This window comes from Chaetodon auriga, chromosome 1 (assembly GCF_051107435.1).
Source record: "Chaetodon auriga isolate fChaAug3 chromosome 1, fChaAug3.hap1, whole genome shotgun sequence".
Lineage (NCBI taxonomy): Eukaryota > Metazoa > Chordata > Actinopteri > Chaetodontiformes > Chaetodontidae > Chaetodon > Chaetodon auriga.
The window spans coordinates 19,747,587-19,764,880 of NC_135074.1; the positions used below are offsets into that span (position 1 = coordinate 19,747,587).

The 17,294-nt window shown below is 43.6% G+C and overlaps 1 protein-coding gene across 5 annotated transcripts in view; it reads left to right on the forward strand.

Moving 5' to 3' along the window:
* Window positions 1-17,294, forward strand: part of dennd5a (DENN/MADD domain containing 5A) — a 32,228-nt gene that overhangs the window by 3,530 nt on the left and 11,404 nt on the right. For 2 of the 5 annotated variants that reach the window (XM_076728679.1, XM_076728662.1), the window contains exons 2-8: window positions 6,931-6,996; window positions 7,822-7,931; window positions 8,318-9,002; window positions 13,151-13,338; window positions 14,108-14,419; window positions 15,393-15,608; window positions 15,690-15,924. In XM_076728679.1, the coding sequence (XP_076584794.1) occupies window positions 6,931-6,996; window positions 7,822-7,931; window positions 8,318-9,002; window positions 13,151-13,338; window positions 14,108-14,419; window positions 15,393-15,608; window positions 15,690-15,924 (1,812 nt within the window). Of the gene's footprint in view, window positions 1-6,930; window positions 6,997-7,821; window positions 7,932-8,317; window positions 9,003-13,150; window positions 13,339-14,107; window positions 14,420-15,392; window positions 15,609-15,689; window positions 15,925-16,337; window positions 16,428-17,294 lie in introns of all 5 variants that reach the window. The other 3 variants (XM_076728645.1, XM_076728654.1, XM_076728671.1) reach the window with 3 other exon arrangements.

A 17,294-nucleotide genomic window follows, 5' to 3' on the forward strand; every position in this document is an offset into this window, starting at 1 on the left:
TGATGGTCGGGCAGAACCAGCAGTTTGAAGATGCCACCTTGGGCTCGGGTAAATCATAATCTATGAATTGATCAGCCTGTCGACAGAGCATCAATCGTCAGCTATTTTGACATTTCATTGTTTTAAGTTACTTTTCCTTGTAGAAATGACCAACAATACTAGAGTCCAGTGTCTCAGTTGTTTAAATTGGCTTCTTCTGTTTGTCATTAATGAGAGTAAACTAGAAATCTTTGAGTTTTCGACTGTTGTTTGGACAAACTGAGACATTACAGCACAACATTCGTACTATTTTCTGGCTTTTCATGGAAAAAACACTTAAATTATTACTGTTAAAGACTTTACTGAACTTTAACTACTTTATTCTGAGCCAACGCTTCAGCGGTCATTGAAGCTGATCATAAAGAAAAAACATCCTGAAACATTAGAGGCAGTTCAGCCTCATCTTACAGAGCAAACAGACACTGAGGATAGTTCCTCAGGAGCCGTACTCACCTAGTAATTATTGTAATTACTGAACAGATGATCAAACATTATTCAGTAATTACACGGCCAATAATTTAAGCATTTTAAATCCATTAAAATAACCTTTTGTGAAACTTTGCCAAGAAAACTGTTGGCTATTGGTAGACGCCATGAATGAAATGAGCCAAATCAAACTCTCTGGTGGTTTCATCACAATGTGTTCCTCATTTTTAATACAGTGCAGCGGTGATTTATGTACAGTGACACACAAAGAAAGGGCCCAAACTTTCTTAAAGCGCAGTGTCTGGCAGCACAGTGAGGACCTGATTAGCATATGTATGACCCTGCAGCCTTGCAGGCGACACTGGAAACACAGGGAGCTGAGGGACATAAGTACACTCGCACACAGGCTCCACTTATTCAAATGCTAAATATCCTTTGAATTTCCCAGGCAGCCTCTCTCCCCCAATCCTACTCAGCAAACAAATGAGGATGAATGGCTCAACATGAAAGCTGGCTTTAAATGCATAATGTGGGCTTTCATATTTCCATTCAGTTGTTTATTTACGGGCCTGCAAAGAGTGTCCTGTCAGTGTTTTTTAAAAATCCGCTCCAACATAAATCAGGGGACTTTTGAAGTTTCATTAGAGATTTCACATGGCTTTGAAGGTGCACTTTATCTTGACTTTTGCTCACAACATTGTTAGAAAATTAACTTTCTTATGGAGTCAAGTGGCAAATTTTCTATTAATCGTTTCATTGTAGAGATGCTACGTCAGCACCCCTGCTTCCAGTAAGTGAAGCTCCCATTCATTTTTCCCATAGACAGCGTTGTGTGACTCACAGCTGGAGCTCTCACATGGTTTGGATTGACCTGACGCTCCCTCAACTAAAAAACATGAACAGATGAACGCTTGAAAAAACGCTTGTTTGTTGATAAAAAGTCACAGACACAATCCTGTGGATGCGGAGAAGTGAACTACAACTCCCAAGATGCATTTTGGCAAGAAACGTTCAATCATAGAACTTAAAATTCATCAATTTAGGATATCATTAAAAAATGAAATGGGTTACAGAATGGGTCTACTTACGATGTGTGGTTTTCATCAAAACCTTAGCTGCTGTAGCATCACGTGCCATTTCATATGTGCTACATTCAGAGTTGATCATTTTCATGGCCTGGGCAGTGGCGAGTCTTTCTTTGGATAAGCTAACAGTGAATGTATAAACGTCCAGTTCCCTGTTTGAGTTAGACCTGAGGTGAGAGCGTAGAGGTGCTCCTGAGGTGAGGGTTTACATTCTTTCCCATCATGGCAGAGTAATTAAACCTGCACGTTCTTGTCTAAAGCACTGCGTATTTTCTCTAGATCAAGTGTCTCTGCAGCCCAGTCCCGTGGCTGCGAACAGATGTTTTGTGAGCTGGATTTTCAGCTCTTACATCAAAGCAGTGTAAGATTGAAAGATTTCTCATCCTCCTGTTAGCTGTAGACGTGATATAGATATCAGTCTGGCTGGTGTTTGGCATTCTTCTCTCTCTTTGGCTATTAAGTTCATGACTAAACAGCCAATCTGTTTTTTGTTTTTTTTTGGTCACATGACTGACCTTATTTTTTACATGTGAGTTCTCTACAGACGTTATAATAGTCAGTAAACTTGAAACAGGGTTTTATAAGCAGAAACCTTTTGGCAGCAGACATTGTGCCACGTCAAAGAATCAGCAATAATGGCTCCATCACATTTGGGTGAGCCTGTTCCAGGCCCTGGAGCTGTTCGGGATTTACCCAAACGTAACAGAGCCATGGTTAGGTTATTAGGTACACCTGCGCTCTTCCTTGTACGGCAAGTCAAAATGTCTGCTTGATTTGGGTGCAGCAACAAAACAGCAGGGAGTAAACTTACCAAAAGACTTAGAAATAAAAGTGTTTAATGTCTCAGGCATCATACCAAACTCAGAGAAGCAGTTTGTGTTAAATCCAGAGATGTTCACAGACGTTTTGACAAGGTTGGCAGGCTAAATTAGCATTCTGCTCCACTGAAAAGAGACTGATGCTGCAGTAGGCGGTACAGGTGTTAATTCACTTAACGGTGAGCAAATCTAGAATTTACAAGAGCAATTACTATCATTAACATAATCTGCTTTGCAACAAAGGGTTTTCTGCCTCCTCCTCCTCCTCCTCCTCACCCATCCATGAGATCACGTACACCCTGAGAGGGCAGCAGAAATCCCTGAAAGATGTTTCATACTGAGGCTACTAATCTTCATTTATGTTGTCAGCTAGGTGTTATGTTGCACGTTGTTTGGCAACAACAATTGTGAGTAAGGAGGAAGAGACTACTGTGCTGTGCTGCAACATGTGGATTTCCAATGGGTCCAGTGCGGTCAAAGGAATTCCTTGACATATTGGCAGTTATTTAACCACTTTCTTCCCCTACAGCTACCCAAGAAAAAGGATGTTGGTTTCTCTTGGCAGCGAGGCTGTAAGTGGTGTTACCCAAACACCCACTGATCTCGATGAGGAAGGACAGCAGTGTTAGCGCGCCAGTTTTCAGTCAACTTAAGTCACTGTAGCAAGTGAGGAATTTAAAATCAGACAAACAATTTGTGAAATTTTATCCTTCTATTGGAAAAAAAAAATCCCCGTATTGTCTCTGTTGGGAGTTTAAGCTGTGAGTTTGAGCTGAAAGTGAGCGATCATGCTCTGTCAGCGCCGGGTCCTCTGGGTGAATAAGTGTCGATGTTTTTGCTGCAGAGTTATTTTGAAGCGTTAGCAGTATCCTCACCGCGTTCTGCTGCGGGCGGTCGAGTCGAGTCGTGTTTGAATACGGCTTTTCTTGTCAGAGAGGTGCATCCCTTCATGTCTGAGCCCAGTGGGCCATGCTACAGTAGTTGTGAGGGTGTATGAGCTGTGGGTGGTCCCTGGCTTACAGGATGAGGGAACACTGTGAGGAGCCAGAACTCGGTGACGTTCTACTCCCACTGCTACCGCTCCACACGCTCATGGCATCACAGTCCATCAGTCCATTTGTTGGAAAATCTGACAAATCAAGGAAATGTTCAAGCTGTAGTTTGTTGGTGCTCATGTTGACGAGCGCATCCCCCCTGGGTGAGGCTGGAGGCTTGTAATTAGCACTAATAGGCAGGTGAAAGGAGCACCTGCGTGGTCTATGCACAGGAGCCGCAAACTGTGATATACCAGGTCAAAACGAGGGGAAGGTACAATCTGCATAACTCTTCCAAAATAAAACAATATACAGTGTTTATTTCTCCTAGGGGATAGTAAAGGTGTGTGTGCAGTGATAACACCACTGTGGAGGATCATTTTACCAGAACTGAAATTAAACGGGAAATCCCAAAAGTCATTTTTCGTTCCCAGTTTTCTTGTACACGTTTTCTTCTTTCATTACATTTTCCTTTTCACACTACATGTTTCAAGTCGAGCATTTCGGCTTTTACTTTTTCATTTTCAATTTTTCAAACATACCAGGAGTTTCTCTTTTCATTTTCATATCACCATTTTACAATATCCATTTGTCATATCCAGTTTCCTTTTTCTGCTTCCTTTTTTAACATTTAATTATGGCCTGGCTCGAGGTCTGCCATGAACCTTTGTTGCATTTCTCTCCCTTGTTTCCCGTCATCTTTCTACTGTCTGTAATAAAGCCATAGAAATGCTCCCACGATTAGAAACAATTGCTGATAATTGGCTTAATTATCATACATTATGATAAGTCTGGGTAAAATCATTCTCCATACACACACATAACGTTTCTTTAAATAACTGCAAACCATGTAATTGATGGTTGAGAAGAAAATGGCAAACCTTAGAAACAGTCCTGTTAACCTGATCATTTAGTACGTTTGTATAGGCTTTGGACAGCACTGTGTTGTTCTTTTCTTATCTTCGATGACAGATAGGAATATTTTGTCCTCACTAAATTTCCTGTAATATGCTGCTTGCATATGCTCTGATAATTACCTTTAGGATTTTCACAATCAGCAGACGTCCCTGTGGCCATCGTTGCAGCCTGCTGTGTGCAGACTGTGGGTGTGATTTATGCAAACTGAACATTACCATGAGCCGGAACACATGAAATCCTGATTACTTTAGAGGAACAATAACTGAGGCTGTGGGTCGAATAAAGCGTCATGTCTCCTCCTGCTTCACAACCAGATCCTTCCAGATGTTTGTTTTCCCACAGTACTTGACTTTGTCATGACTGAGTTTGGAAATGGCTTCAGTCTCATCATCATGCTCCATCTCTGTTTTCACTCTCTGTCTTGGGATTTGGTGCTCATGAACAAGAGAAGTCAGTTTGTCACATCAGAGTTTTTGATCCTCTTTAGACAAAGTCAAAAAAACAACTGTAAGCCTTAAATATGGTGATTAAACATCAGATCAAGACTCATCAGAGCAGGTAAAAATGTCAAAGAAATTCTAAGGCATTTAGTTATTCTTCCCATTCCTGCTAACCATAGTCATCATCTCCCCTGTGGGCTGTTTGGACATGAGAGTAACCAACAGATTAAACCATCTAATCCTGAGGACTTTTATTCCTTTGCCAGGATTCATTATGTTGTACTGAGAATCTAATGTGAACTTGTTTGTTGCTCCACTCAACACCTCCCCTACTGCTGTGTTGGAGAAGGATAAGACTGTGGACTCAGTTAGGGGATATTGAACCACTGGTACATTTGTGATGGCATAAGGTAAACGTCTTACCTGAGGTAACGTTCAGCCATCACTCTCGAAATTTCAACCAGGATTCTCAGCGAGAGTTAATGTAATCACCAAGGAAGCGAGTTGATAGAGTCATCATTTCTTCTCTGCATGTGTGTCACCACGGAGTCAAATTATAAGTGCAGTGAAAATGGATTTTTCTCACCCAAGTACACAAAAAGGCCAGTATGGAAAGCCCTAGTCTCACATCTCGCAGGCCGTATCAGCCTGAGAGCAGCTTTCGTTTGAAGCTGACGTGGTGTAACTAGGAAAGAGCTGATGGCATGTGTCACACAGCTCACATTTGGCTTCGGCGTGCTGCATGAATGTGCGTTTCTGCCAGCGGGACTGTTTCGTTGGCAAATGTCATGCATGAGGAGGACAGCAAAAAGAATTGCCTGGCTGCATAACGGGTCTTTTTTTTGCCTGTAAAATGTTAGATAATCTAACTCAGCTCCGGGGCCAGTCGGTCTGCAGCACAAGAGCAGCCATTCACTCCGTCAGCCCCGTGACTGTCTACTGATGAGATACACATACCAGATTCATTTTCCACACCTTGAGATGCTTTTCAACCTGCGATTAAAACTCAGAATGTTGAAATTTATTGCAATGTCTTTGTGCTTTGACATTCATGCTGGTAAATCATGAAGAATGAAGCTAACTTTACTCTGTTTTTCTGTATTGTGAAGAAATCCCATAAAATGACTAAAGCCAAGAATGTGTTGGTTTCTCGAAGATTTGCAACTTCCCCCGTCTGTGTCAATTAACATTCATCCCTACTCAAGAAATAAATGTTAAATCTTAAATACAACAGCTCAGTAATTTCCTAAAACACCTGGGCACTGTAGTTTTCAGGAAACGTTACCCAAATGGGGGTAAGTAGTGCACTTGTTGGGGACTATTTTCAGTTGCGGATTGATACACATTTGGTGCTGTAATGACTATTTCCGGCAGCAGGACACTCAAGTCAAACTACAGTATTCATTATAATGAAGAAACATGATGGGACAGACTCCAGTCAGCTAACGGGGCCAGTAGCTGCACTGCTAACTGAGCTAATTAGTAAACGGTAACTAGTATCTACTCCCAAAGATAGCTACTGCACTTTGGTGGTAGGCTGCCCCGCGTTTGTTTGGAGCAACCTCGACATCCACAATACACCCTGAGCTTTCCATCCACTGCCATCAACAGTTCCAAATTTGTGTTCGTGCAATATGTTTGTTTAAAGATTGAATATCTGCAGCGCTCATGAGAATCCCATCCGCCTCAGCTGTACTTTGTGTTAAGTGCTAATTGGAAAATGTAAGCATGCTAATATGCTAAACCAAGATGGTGAACATGTTAAACATTATACCTGTTGAAGAACAGCTTGAAAGCATTGTCGCTGTGGGCACATTAGCATGCTAACATTAGCATTTAGCTCCAAGCGCTACAGTGTAGCCTCACAGAGCCGCTAGCATGGCTGTGGGCTCTTTGTGGCAAGAATATGATCCATATAAGAGCGGTATGGATTTGCATGATCTCTAGATGAAGAGGAAACCATGCCACACTGTATCCTTGTATCATAACCCCACCAGCTGCCTTGAATTACCCACCTTACACCATCATGTCCTGTGTCTGTGTGCAGCTTGTTCTCAGAGCAGAGCTTTGAGAGCAGAGCTGTCGGGATGTGTTTGCACAAACTGAGAAGTGATGCTCTACCATCCAGAACCAGGCTTTTAATTATATTTTTGTTTTATTTGTTGTGTAGCTTTATGCCAGTATATAGAAGCTACTAAATTCAGAGATGGGGCCAGAGGAAATTTGGCAAATGAAGGTAACCCTCCCACCACACACTCTCCTCCCGCTCTTAACCTGGGCTCTGCTTTAACCCTTAGACCTTTAACCTGGCACACCTTGTTTTCTTTCTCAGCAGCCCTCTTTTGTTCCTTGAAATTCTGAGTTTTTTCGCTGTTATTTTCTGCACAGTTATGGGGACTTGCCCTTTCTGTTTTTGCGCACTCTGATTTCTCTCCTCCTGGTTTCTCCTTTCCCCTCCGCCCCCTCCCTCACATCCTTCAGCAGCAGCTGAACAATGAGCTGATGTTTGACAATCACTCTGCTTCTGTTTCTCTCTCTCTCACACACACACATGAATCCAGTGCTGCCTGCGCTGGCATTGCTTGGTCAATGTTTACTCTCCCCCCTCCACTCTGAATGACTTTTCAGTCCTGCCTTGGTGTGTGCATCACTTCTGCTTTTACTCTGGGTTCAAATCAGCTCAATTTGTGCTTTCTATGATTGATTATGTTATGTGTTCGTTTGTATTGCCATTAAAGCTGTCAGGAAGCATTAAGATCCATAAATTAGATTTGTTTTTCTCTCACAAATTCTCTATTTAGGAGTATTAGATGCTGCCCGTTTGAATATTTTATTATGTTTACTTTCTCGAGCAGGATGCAGATGACAGCTTTATATGATGCAATACAATGTTCCTCTCAAGAGAAACATGCTGACTAGCTCTTTCCTCTGGAGTTGCGCCTGGCACTTTAAACCTGCTTGTGATCAGACTATTCTTCTTCTGCTCCATCTGCATCTGGAAGCGTGTACTGACTGTTTCTCTCCCTTTTTGTTTTTGCTCTTCTGTCTGTTTCACTTTCAGGTGAGAATTTTGAGCAGAGTCCATTGCGGAGGACCTTTAAATCCAAAGTTCTAGCACATTTTCCAGACAATGTCGAGTGGAATCCATTCGACCAGGATGCAGTTGGCATGGTATGGTCGCTGCACAGTGCTAATTTGCTTTATACTTTAAGAGTAATAGTGCGGTGTAGTGTAATAGTGTCGACCCCAGGATCACAGAATTAATAGGAATATTTTTCCTCCATATTGTGACGCCACAAATGTGTCTAAAATCACAGAAATGCATTGAACTGTGTTCCAGTGTTATGTAATACTAACATGCAGCTAGGCGAGCTCCCCCAGTTCCCACTCTTTATGATACAGTAGGCTGAAAATTGTGTCAAATAACACCAGCCCTCAATACATTTCACCAGCTAAATGTTTTAATGTAGGTTCATATGACTGCTTAACAGCTTGTCTTTTTAACAATGAATGAAATGACGTCCCCTATCTGATGTCCCCTGTCTGTCCTCTCACAGCTCTGTATGCCAAAGGGTCTGGCGTTCAGGACGCAGGTTGATTCTCGGGAGCCTCAGTTCCACTCCTTTATCATCACCAGAGAGGACGGCTCTCGGACCTACGGCTTCGCCCTCACCTTCTTCGAGGAGGTGACCAGTAAGCAGATCTGCAGCGCCATGCAGACTCTGTACCACATGCACAATGCAGAGCAGTACGACATCTTGCACACCCCCACCTCGCCACCGGGACCCGAGGACCAGCGACACCAACATTCCCAGCCTCGTCCTGTGCTCCACGCCGCACCCGCCATCTCCCGGCTGCAGCGCTTTAACTCATATGACATCAGTCGTGACACGCTGTACGTGTCAAAGTGCATCTGCCTGATAACACCCATGGCCTTCCCTCAGGCCTGCAGGAAGGTGCTGCAGCAGCTTCACCAGGCCGTCTCTTCCCCCCAGCCCCCACCGCTGCCGCTGGAGAGCTACATCTACAACATCCTCTATGAGGTGCCCTTGCCCCCTTCCGGGCGGTCCCTCAAGTTCTCAGGCGTCTACGGGCCCGTGGTGTGCCAGAGGCCGAGCACGTCCGAGCTGCCGCTCTTTGACTTTCCCATCAGTGAGATGTTTAATCTGCTGGGGGTGGAGAACGTTCTTCAGCTCTTCACGTGCGCCCTGCTCGAGATGCAGATACTGCTCTACTCACAGCGTAAGTAGCTACTGTTACAACCCATGTTTTCATGCAACCTTCAGCATCCTGTCCCATTAGGATGCATTGATTACAAGTACCTACACACCCTACTCATATTACAACTATATTCTAAAAACAAATAGACAAGTAGTCACGCTTACTCATTTGCACAAACTTCATAACACTGTACATGAAGTGGAAGTGGGAAAGCAAGACAGAATAAGCATTGCATGCTGTTTTTGGGGATCAGGGAGTCATGTGATCCTGTTATTAGAGGAAGTCTCAAGGGATGTTTCTGGAGCTGGGAGACAAATCAGTGTGGTGACATGAGGCTAGATGTTGTCTCTGGACCTGGTTATTACATACTGATGTAACTCTGAGGCTTTCCTCACTGTGAAAGGAAGACTTAAATTACTATTTGCACAAAAAAATGCACAGCAATCACTGCATGAAGCGGACATGGATATCAGTTTCGGAAAGTTGCACAAATGGTTGGACACAATGCCCCCTCGTCCGACATCAGGAAAATAGGGAGCCCGGGGCCGTCTGAGGCTATTCAACCGTCCGACAAGCACTTCTGAGGGAGTGTACTGGCTCCTTAATGATAACCCTGCTGATCCTTGTGAAGCTCAGAAAACTGACATCAACCTCATGGTGAGCTTTTAATTTCCTGGGTGCTACTTGAATGGCTTAATAGAAACACTAAATGTAGTCATCACTTCTCTGATCTGAAGGAAGTGTCGCACCTTGTGTCGCTGTTACACGGTCGCTCCCTCATTCAGCTCTAACCTCCAAAAAAATAGAATCTCAAATGTTGCGATGAGCACAAACCACGGCCGAAGGCTACGATTACATGTTTGAAATGCACGGTGGGACTATTATCCAGGAGCTTACATAACCTGTTGAGTGTTTCCATTGAAACGATGCAGTGTGGGTACCAGCCTGTGTCAACACTGGCCCCCTCACCCATCGCAGGCAGCTCCTTCTACCAGGAATCACATGTATGTGTGCGTCTGTGTGTGAACTGCTGTGTAGGTTCAACTTGTTTGCATATTTGAGCTGCTCGGCCTCTCTTGGTAGCTGTGATTCATTTTCTTTCTTCTTTTGGTCACAGGAGGCCTTTGGCAGTCCCAAAATGTTGAGGTCAATCCTTATCAGTGCTTATTTATTTGCAGTAACTGCTCAGTAAAGATTGAATTAATCCATAACATCCTTTATAATATTTTAGAAAAGGTGACATTCATGTCATTGTTCACCATTTTAGAGAATGTGTGTCTTCTTGTGTGTGTGTGTGTGTGTGTGTGTGTGTGTGTGTGTGTGTGTCTGAGGAGGATGAAGGAAACCATGTAAGGATGCTGGGTCTGCTGTGGTGACTGGATCCATTACAACGGCAAGAGAAGGCAAATGGTTTACAAAACGCCAGGGGCCGGGGGGAGAAGCTCTTAAGGGGGGAAAAGCTGTGGTGTTGCTAGGCAACCTGAAGACAGGGAGGATAGCAGTGATGCAGGATGATTATTATTGGTTGGAAGTGACATCATGCCTCCCCCCCTCCACCCCCCCCCCCCCACCCCCCCAAGAGGCTCATCGCTGCAGAACGTGTGAAGGGTGTTGTGGAGAGTTAAACCCTGGCAGTCTTCCACTGAGAAGAAATGAGGGATTGTTCGGGGAAAAGACGGAGCGCACTTAAACACAGACAGAGGAGGAGAGCGATGAGGAGAGGGCTGTGTGTGCTGTGTGCTAAAAAAGGCACTGGAACTGATAACTCTGATTTAAAGAAAGGAAAAAGACTCAGTGGTTCTTCCATGAAGCCTTAAGATGTCCAAACACTGTCTGCTGTGTCTCAAACAGGAAGCTCGTCATGTGTCCATCACGTGTCAGCCATTGTGACACGCTGTAATTATTTGTTATTGTTATTTCCTGTTCAGTTTCTGTCTCTTATGTGATTTGTGAAGCTGAGGGGAGAGGGAGATCGGGGTGGACACTGAGGATTTTGCGGTTACACAAACCATGTTCGAAGCACAGAGATGACATTAAGTTGAAATGCAGATGTTTGAAGCTGGACGTCTGTCAGTGCAGTGTGCTCGGCTGTGGCCTGAAGATACACAATCAGCTGTGTCTTCCAGCCATGTACCAACAATCAGACTGTACCTTTTTAACTTAGTCAATTATTCACTCTTTCAATATTACATTTTTGTGATGGGCATTATTCACTATTGATAAGTAAACCAGTCATTGTTTGCAGTGAGTTTACACCCTTTGGCTTTTCCCTTCACCTCCTATCAAATGAAACTGATCAAAATGAGTAAGTATCTTCCATTATTGCCAAGCTACAAACTGAGACTGTTAAACTAACACAGAGCACGTTTTGTCAGACACATTGTTTGATTAGTGATGAGATGAAGGATCTGTAGCAGTTTCACTTCTGTGTGTTCAGTGTATTTTTAGCCTGCCGTACTGCATACGTTTGCACTCAGTACGTAAACTGAACAGTTCAAGCATCAGCAACTGCTCCCATGCATCTGTGAATATAAGCAGCAGCACTTGACTCTTTGTGTCTTTGACTTAAAGTGGTTTCTCGTTATGGTGGCCTAGTTTAAGAGCAGACGGGTGATGTTAGTATTCTTGTCCCCATTCTGGGAGAGGAAGCCTGCTGAGAGGGGGGACGAGGGGGAGGCCCCGGCTGGGGTGAGAGCCTCTTCTCATGGACCAGCACATGACCAAATGAAGGAATGGTATTTATTCTGGCACTATAACGGGAGAAGCAGAGCTGCTGCTGAATGTACAGTATGTGTCAACAGGATAGAGCAGGAATGCAGATGAGGAGGACTGGGCACATATTTGCATGTATACCAGTTGACTTAAGTGTCAAAGCCGGAACAAGAATGAGTGTTGCTGTGTGGAGTCATGACAAAGGAATTTAAGGTTGGCCAGAGGACCAGCTGACTGCGGCCGTGTCACAGTTCGGAGCCTTGAAGGACACAGGCCACAGACGTCCTTCAGGGGACTTCCTCCTCAAACGAGATGACTCAAAAGTAATCAAAACTGTACAGGCAGGCAGGAGTTTTACAAATGTAGGAGTTTACACCTGTACAGTGTCTTTAAATGAACAACATGGTGTAAATACCAGTGGTTAGCAGGGGAATGCGCTGCGTTCGATAGAGATGGTAACTTTTCAGCCGCACAGCAGTGTCAAAGTCCTCCTTTATTAGTAAAGTGACTATCCTCAAAACTTCATCAGCACACATATGTTTTGGAGAACTGATTTGGTCTCCAAATGTGGACTTCAGAGGATCCACACCCCAAAGTTGGACACAGCTTGTGTATCATAGCTAATTCTTTTCAGGTTGGTCATTGAGCTCTAACTCCACTCCTATGTTTACAGAGCATAAATTAACAAAGGAAACCAGTTGTACGAGGGGTGGGTGTTGATTAATAGATTAGTCGTTTGGTCTATAAAGTGTCAGATCAGCTTGTCTCTTCATGTTAGTCCGCTCTTAGTAAAACAAAAAAAAACAGCTATGCTTGCTGACGAAGCCAATGCTCATATTTTGGATGGAGATGTGTGGTCACTGCACACATAGCAGGATTGGCTATCATGTCATGTGAAGCAGTTGATAGATTTCAAACCCAGCGTGCAAACAGAAGAGCTGAGGCACAAACAGTGTAATCTCACTGGAATAACAGACGTGTTGCTCAACACTTCTGTCATATGATGTTTACTGGCCCCAGTGTTTCAGAGGAATTAGCAGCGTTTATTAGGCAAAGGCAGTGGAGCCCAGAACTTTTTGGAGAATTAAATGTGGGGAAAAGTTATTTTCCTTTTATTTTAATGCTGAGAATTTGTCTCAAAAATGCCCTTAAGTAGTTTAGAGCAGATTAAAGATGTTATGAAGACGGTCCACTGCCCCAGTGTGGCTTTAAGCTGTGCTGAAAATACTAAAAATCCTCTGCTCTTGTCTGGTAAATGTTGAATTACCATTTATCACGTCATTGAACAGGCATTTGCATGTGTTGATTTGGATGATTCTGCTGTGGAAAGTGTTCACTTGAAAGTAATAATTGAGTCAGGAAGTGAACCCTGAGATATGCACTGTAAACACTGCTGGCACGTATCTTCACACAGTCTTTTTTTGTTATTGTTCGTTGTCTTTGTGTGTGTGAAACAGATTACCAGAGGCTGATGACGGTGGCAGAGAGCATCACAGCCTTAATGTTCCCCTTCCAGTGGCAGCATGTGTACGTTCCCATTCTGCCTGCCTCCCTCCTCCACTTCCTGGACGCTCCTGTGCCGTATCTCATGGGCCTCCACTCCAATGGACAGGATGACCGCACCAAGCTGGAGCTGCCACAGGAGGTACAAACACACCACAGTGGCTTCCCACACTGAGTTTCTTCATTTGGTCTGATTGAATATTGAGCAGTTGCTTTTGAAATATTAGCAAATTCCTGCTAAATTTGCTGTATTTCCATATTAGTGCATAGAGGAGGGGTGAGCAGAGCTGTAGATCCTCCTACGTCTATTCGTCCTGCTTCTAAAACACAGATTGCAAGTCAACCTTGTTCTTGCTCTTGTCTGTTAATGGAGTTTATTAGCGTGTTTTTTCTTGCTGTCTGTTCAAAAAGATTGGACAAGATGATCTGGTTGCAACATGCTTGCTATTATCTTGATCAAGCAGCTTTATTTTTGTCATTGTGCATAGGTAAGGCCTTTGTTGTACTGCTGACACAAGCCCTTGTGTCAGCAGTACAACCTCTGATGGCTACATTTTAAGCTTCTTTGAAGTGTCTAATTACTCCATATTTTAACCTGCACACTGCCCTTAATGTAAAGAGGTATTTCAAGCCCACTTGCTGCTCTCAGCAGAGTGTGATCCAGTTTGATTTTTCAGCTCGGGGGCAAGCTTTTCTGCTTCCCATTTCACACACAGACAAGCGTGGAGATCGTAATGTAAGACGCTAAATCAGACAATTGGACTGTCAACTCCAAAGTTTGACTTGTTAGCATTAGCACAGTTAGACTTGCACAACTCATATCACTTATAATATTAGTGTTACACCCGCTCTGTCTGCATTAGGAGAATTATTTTTGCGTATTTTACACTTAGTTATCTTGTTTCTTCCAGGCGAACTTGTGTTTTGTGGACATCGACAACCACTTCATTGAACTGCCAGAGGAGTTGCCCCAGTTTCCCAACAAGCTAGAGTTCATTCAGGAGATCTCAGAGGTGCTCATGTCCTTTGGCGTGTCTCCAGAGGGAAACATTCACACCAGCGACAGCCAGGCCAAGTACCGGGTCTTTCGATCCGTTGATATGGTCTCCGACAAGCGTAACGGCAACCTGGCCTCGCCCCTCAACTCCTACCTGCTGAGGGAGAATGAAACCATCGCCAGACTGCAGGCTCTGGTCAAGAGGACAGGTGTCAGCCTGGAGAAGGTGAGAAATGATGTCATCGCATGAGAAACAAAAGGGCCGTGCAAATCATGTCTCATATATTCTCGTATATTATTACATCATGAAATGGTGGCTGTAAATGCAAAAAGTGCAATATGACAATATTTCTTAGGCAAAGGATAAAATAGGAAAAGAGACTGATTATTTCATTAAGGCTGCAGAGTTAATATGACATTATTTTCCCCAAAATAGTCATATTGAAGAGATTCCTCCCATTAGTGTTTTTAGCATTAAGCTAATAGAGCTGGGAGCTAATAAAGTGCAGCCATGTGCAGTCTTGAAGATGTTTGCCTTCGTCGGTTCAAAGCATCGGCTCAGGAGGTGCCTTTGAATGCTGCTGGTCGATGCCTCACAGCCGAGATGAAAAAACTCTGTGTAGGCACTCAGATGTCGTTGCCTTTGCTGTCTCGTTTCTCATTTGGCTTGAGAGTCTCACAAACAGTAGAAAGTAGTATGATGAAATACACACTCTAAAGACTGATAGATGGATGAATTAGCTGCTAATTAGAGAAAGTCTCTGTGTGTGCGCCCTAATCAGCTTATGCACTAGTGGCCAGTGTTAGCTTTCCATGAATGGATTAGCTCAACGTCTGTGCATAGTTTTCCAGCTACAAGGTCAGACCTCACTTGATGATTTTCTTATCTAAACTCAGGGCAGTGATTTTAATAGATTCTTGGGTCATGTCATTGGATCGGTGGGCTTGCTCTGTGTTATTTTAACTCCCTATGGCTGGCATCCGTCCAGCTGACCCACTGACATGCTAAAAAAAGAACTTGTGTTCCAGTCCTTTCCCATGACTCCCTCTGTTTCATCAGCAGCCTGTGATAACAGTCAGATAAGATAACAGGAAACAATCCTCCGCCCTGCTTCTTTTCTTCATCTGACTTCTTTCTCACACTTCTTTCTTTGTTTTGGCATTTTTCCTGTGTGTCATCGAATGCTTGCGCACATCAGCTGGAGGTGAGGGAGGATGCCAGCAGCAACAAAGATGCGCGGTTTCAGTGTGATGAGGAGGAGCTGAAGATGCACCAGCTCAACATCCAGGTTCGCGAGGTCTTCGCCAACCGGTTCACCCAGATGTTCGCAGACTACGAGGTGTTTGTTATCCAGCCGAGCCACGACAAGGAGTCCTGGTTCACCAATCGAGACCAGATGCAGAACTTTGACAAGGTAAAGTTCACCGCTCGCATTGTGTGGCAAAGGGTGTTATTTTTCCACAGTATGTGACATTTAAAATGTGTGTGCGTGCAGGCCTCCTTCCTGTCTGACCAGCCAGAGCCCTACCTGCCCTTCCTGTCACGTTTCTTGGAAACGCAGATGTTTGCTTCCTTCATCGATAGTAAGATCCTCTGTCATGATGATGAGGAGAAGGAGCACACGCTGAGGGTGTTTGACTCCCGGGTGGATAAGATTCGCATGCTGAACGTCCGCACGCCCACTCTGCGCACCTCCATGTACCAGAAATGCACAAACATTGAAGAAGCAGGTAAAGAAAAAATCCTGAGAATCTCTGTGGATTTCAGACAAATGAAAAAGGATGAGAATTGAATTGCTTTCTAAGTACCACATTTTGTCCTGCTGGGATACACACCTCTGTTCCTGAGGAAAGTCAGAGGCTTTAGCTTGAAAATGAATAGCTTCACCATAGTACCTCCACTCCAGACAGCAGAAAATGGACCTCTGCAATGTTTAATTATGACCCTGTGTAAAGCCGAAACATTTGCAATTTAAAGTTTGGTGAATGTAATTAAAGAAGACATTTAAAAGTCCCATAAAACTCCTCTAATTTCAAGTCCAAATGAGTGTGGTCACAAAGTAATTCGAAGGTGTGAACTTGTGACGGACTTGGAGATTTGCTCTCTCTAGTTAACTGACCGGTAATTGCCGTCTTGTTTGCAGACAACCTGCTTAAAAAGCGATATGAAAAAGCTGATTTTGTCGCTCCTGGACCTCATGCCATCGGATTCCAGACCAACCAGACTCACCTTCGTAATATTTGCCCTCGTTACTTCAGACATCTCCGGGTGGCAGCTCTCTGCATGTGTGTGCAATGCATCACACACTCACAGAGGATGGATGGGCTTTCTTTGAACCTGTCTGCGTAGTAACATCACTTTAAAGAAGAAGCGTTTTATACAGAAAACCCTCTAGTTTGGAGATTGCGTACGTGCTTAATTTACTTATTGCTATACATGTAATAGTCCTCTGTGAGCTCCTTGATGCATTGCATACATGTCAGCTTGGTGAACATCATGTTCTGAACAATTAAGCACTGATCTTTACAAGGGTGAGCTGATAACTTTTAGCATGCAGGTGAATGGGGGATGTTAAAGCTTCTTTCAGGAAGTCATGTCTTTGGAGGAGTGAGTGACGGCTGCAGACAGTGTGGGTAAAGTTGTCTTTTCATCTTGTGCATAAGGTACATATTCTGCCAGGCTCTTCTTTGTATTTCTCCAAACTCATGGGTGCTTTTGTTAACACAGTCTCTGTGTGGGTGTTTTGTTAATCAGGCATCAGAAAATCACTGTCTGAAGCTGCATTCATGGCCGACTCTGATTTGGTTTCTTAAAAGAAAAAGAACATCTATTCTGGGGCTTTTTTCTGTCACTTCTTTTGGTTTTGTGGGCGTTTGGGAGGAAACGTATTTTTCGATTTCGGCTTGTTCTCTTTCTTCTTAGTCAGAGTTATCCTTGTTTCTCAACACAATGTCCACAGAAAATATGACAGTCGTCTTTGTAAAAAGTGTGTGACTTCACATATTTAAAGTAAAATTAGCCCTGTGCATTTTTTATCTCTTTTTATTGATAATTTGTTCGTGTAAATACAAGGATATTTGTTTTTTTGTGATGGCTGTGG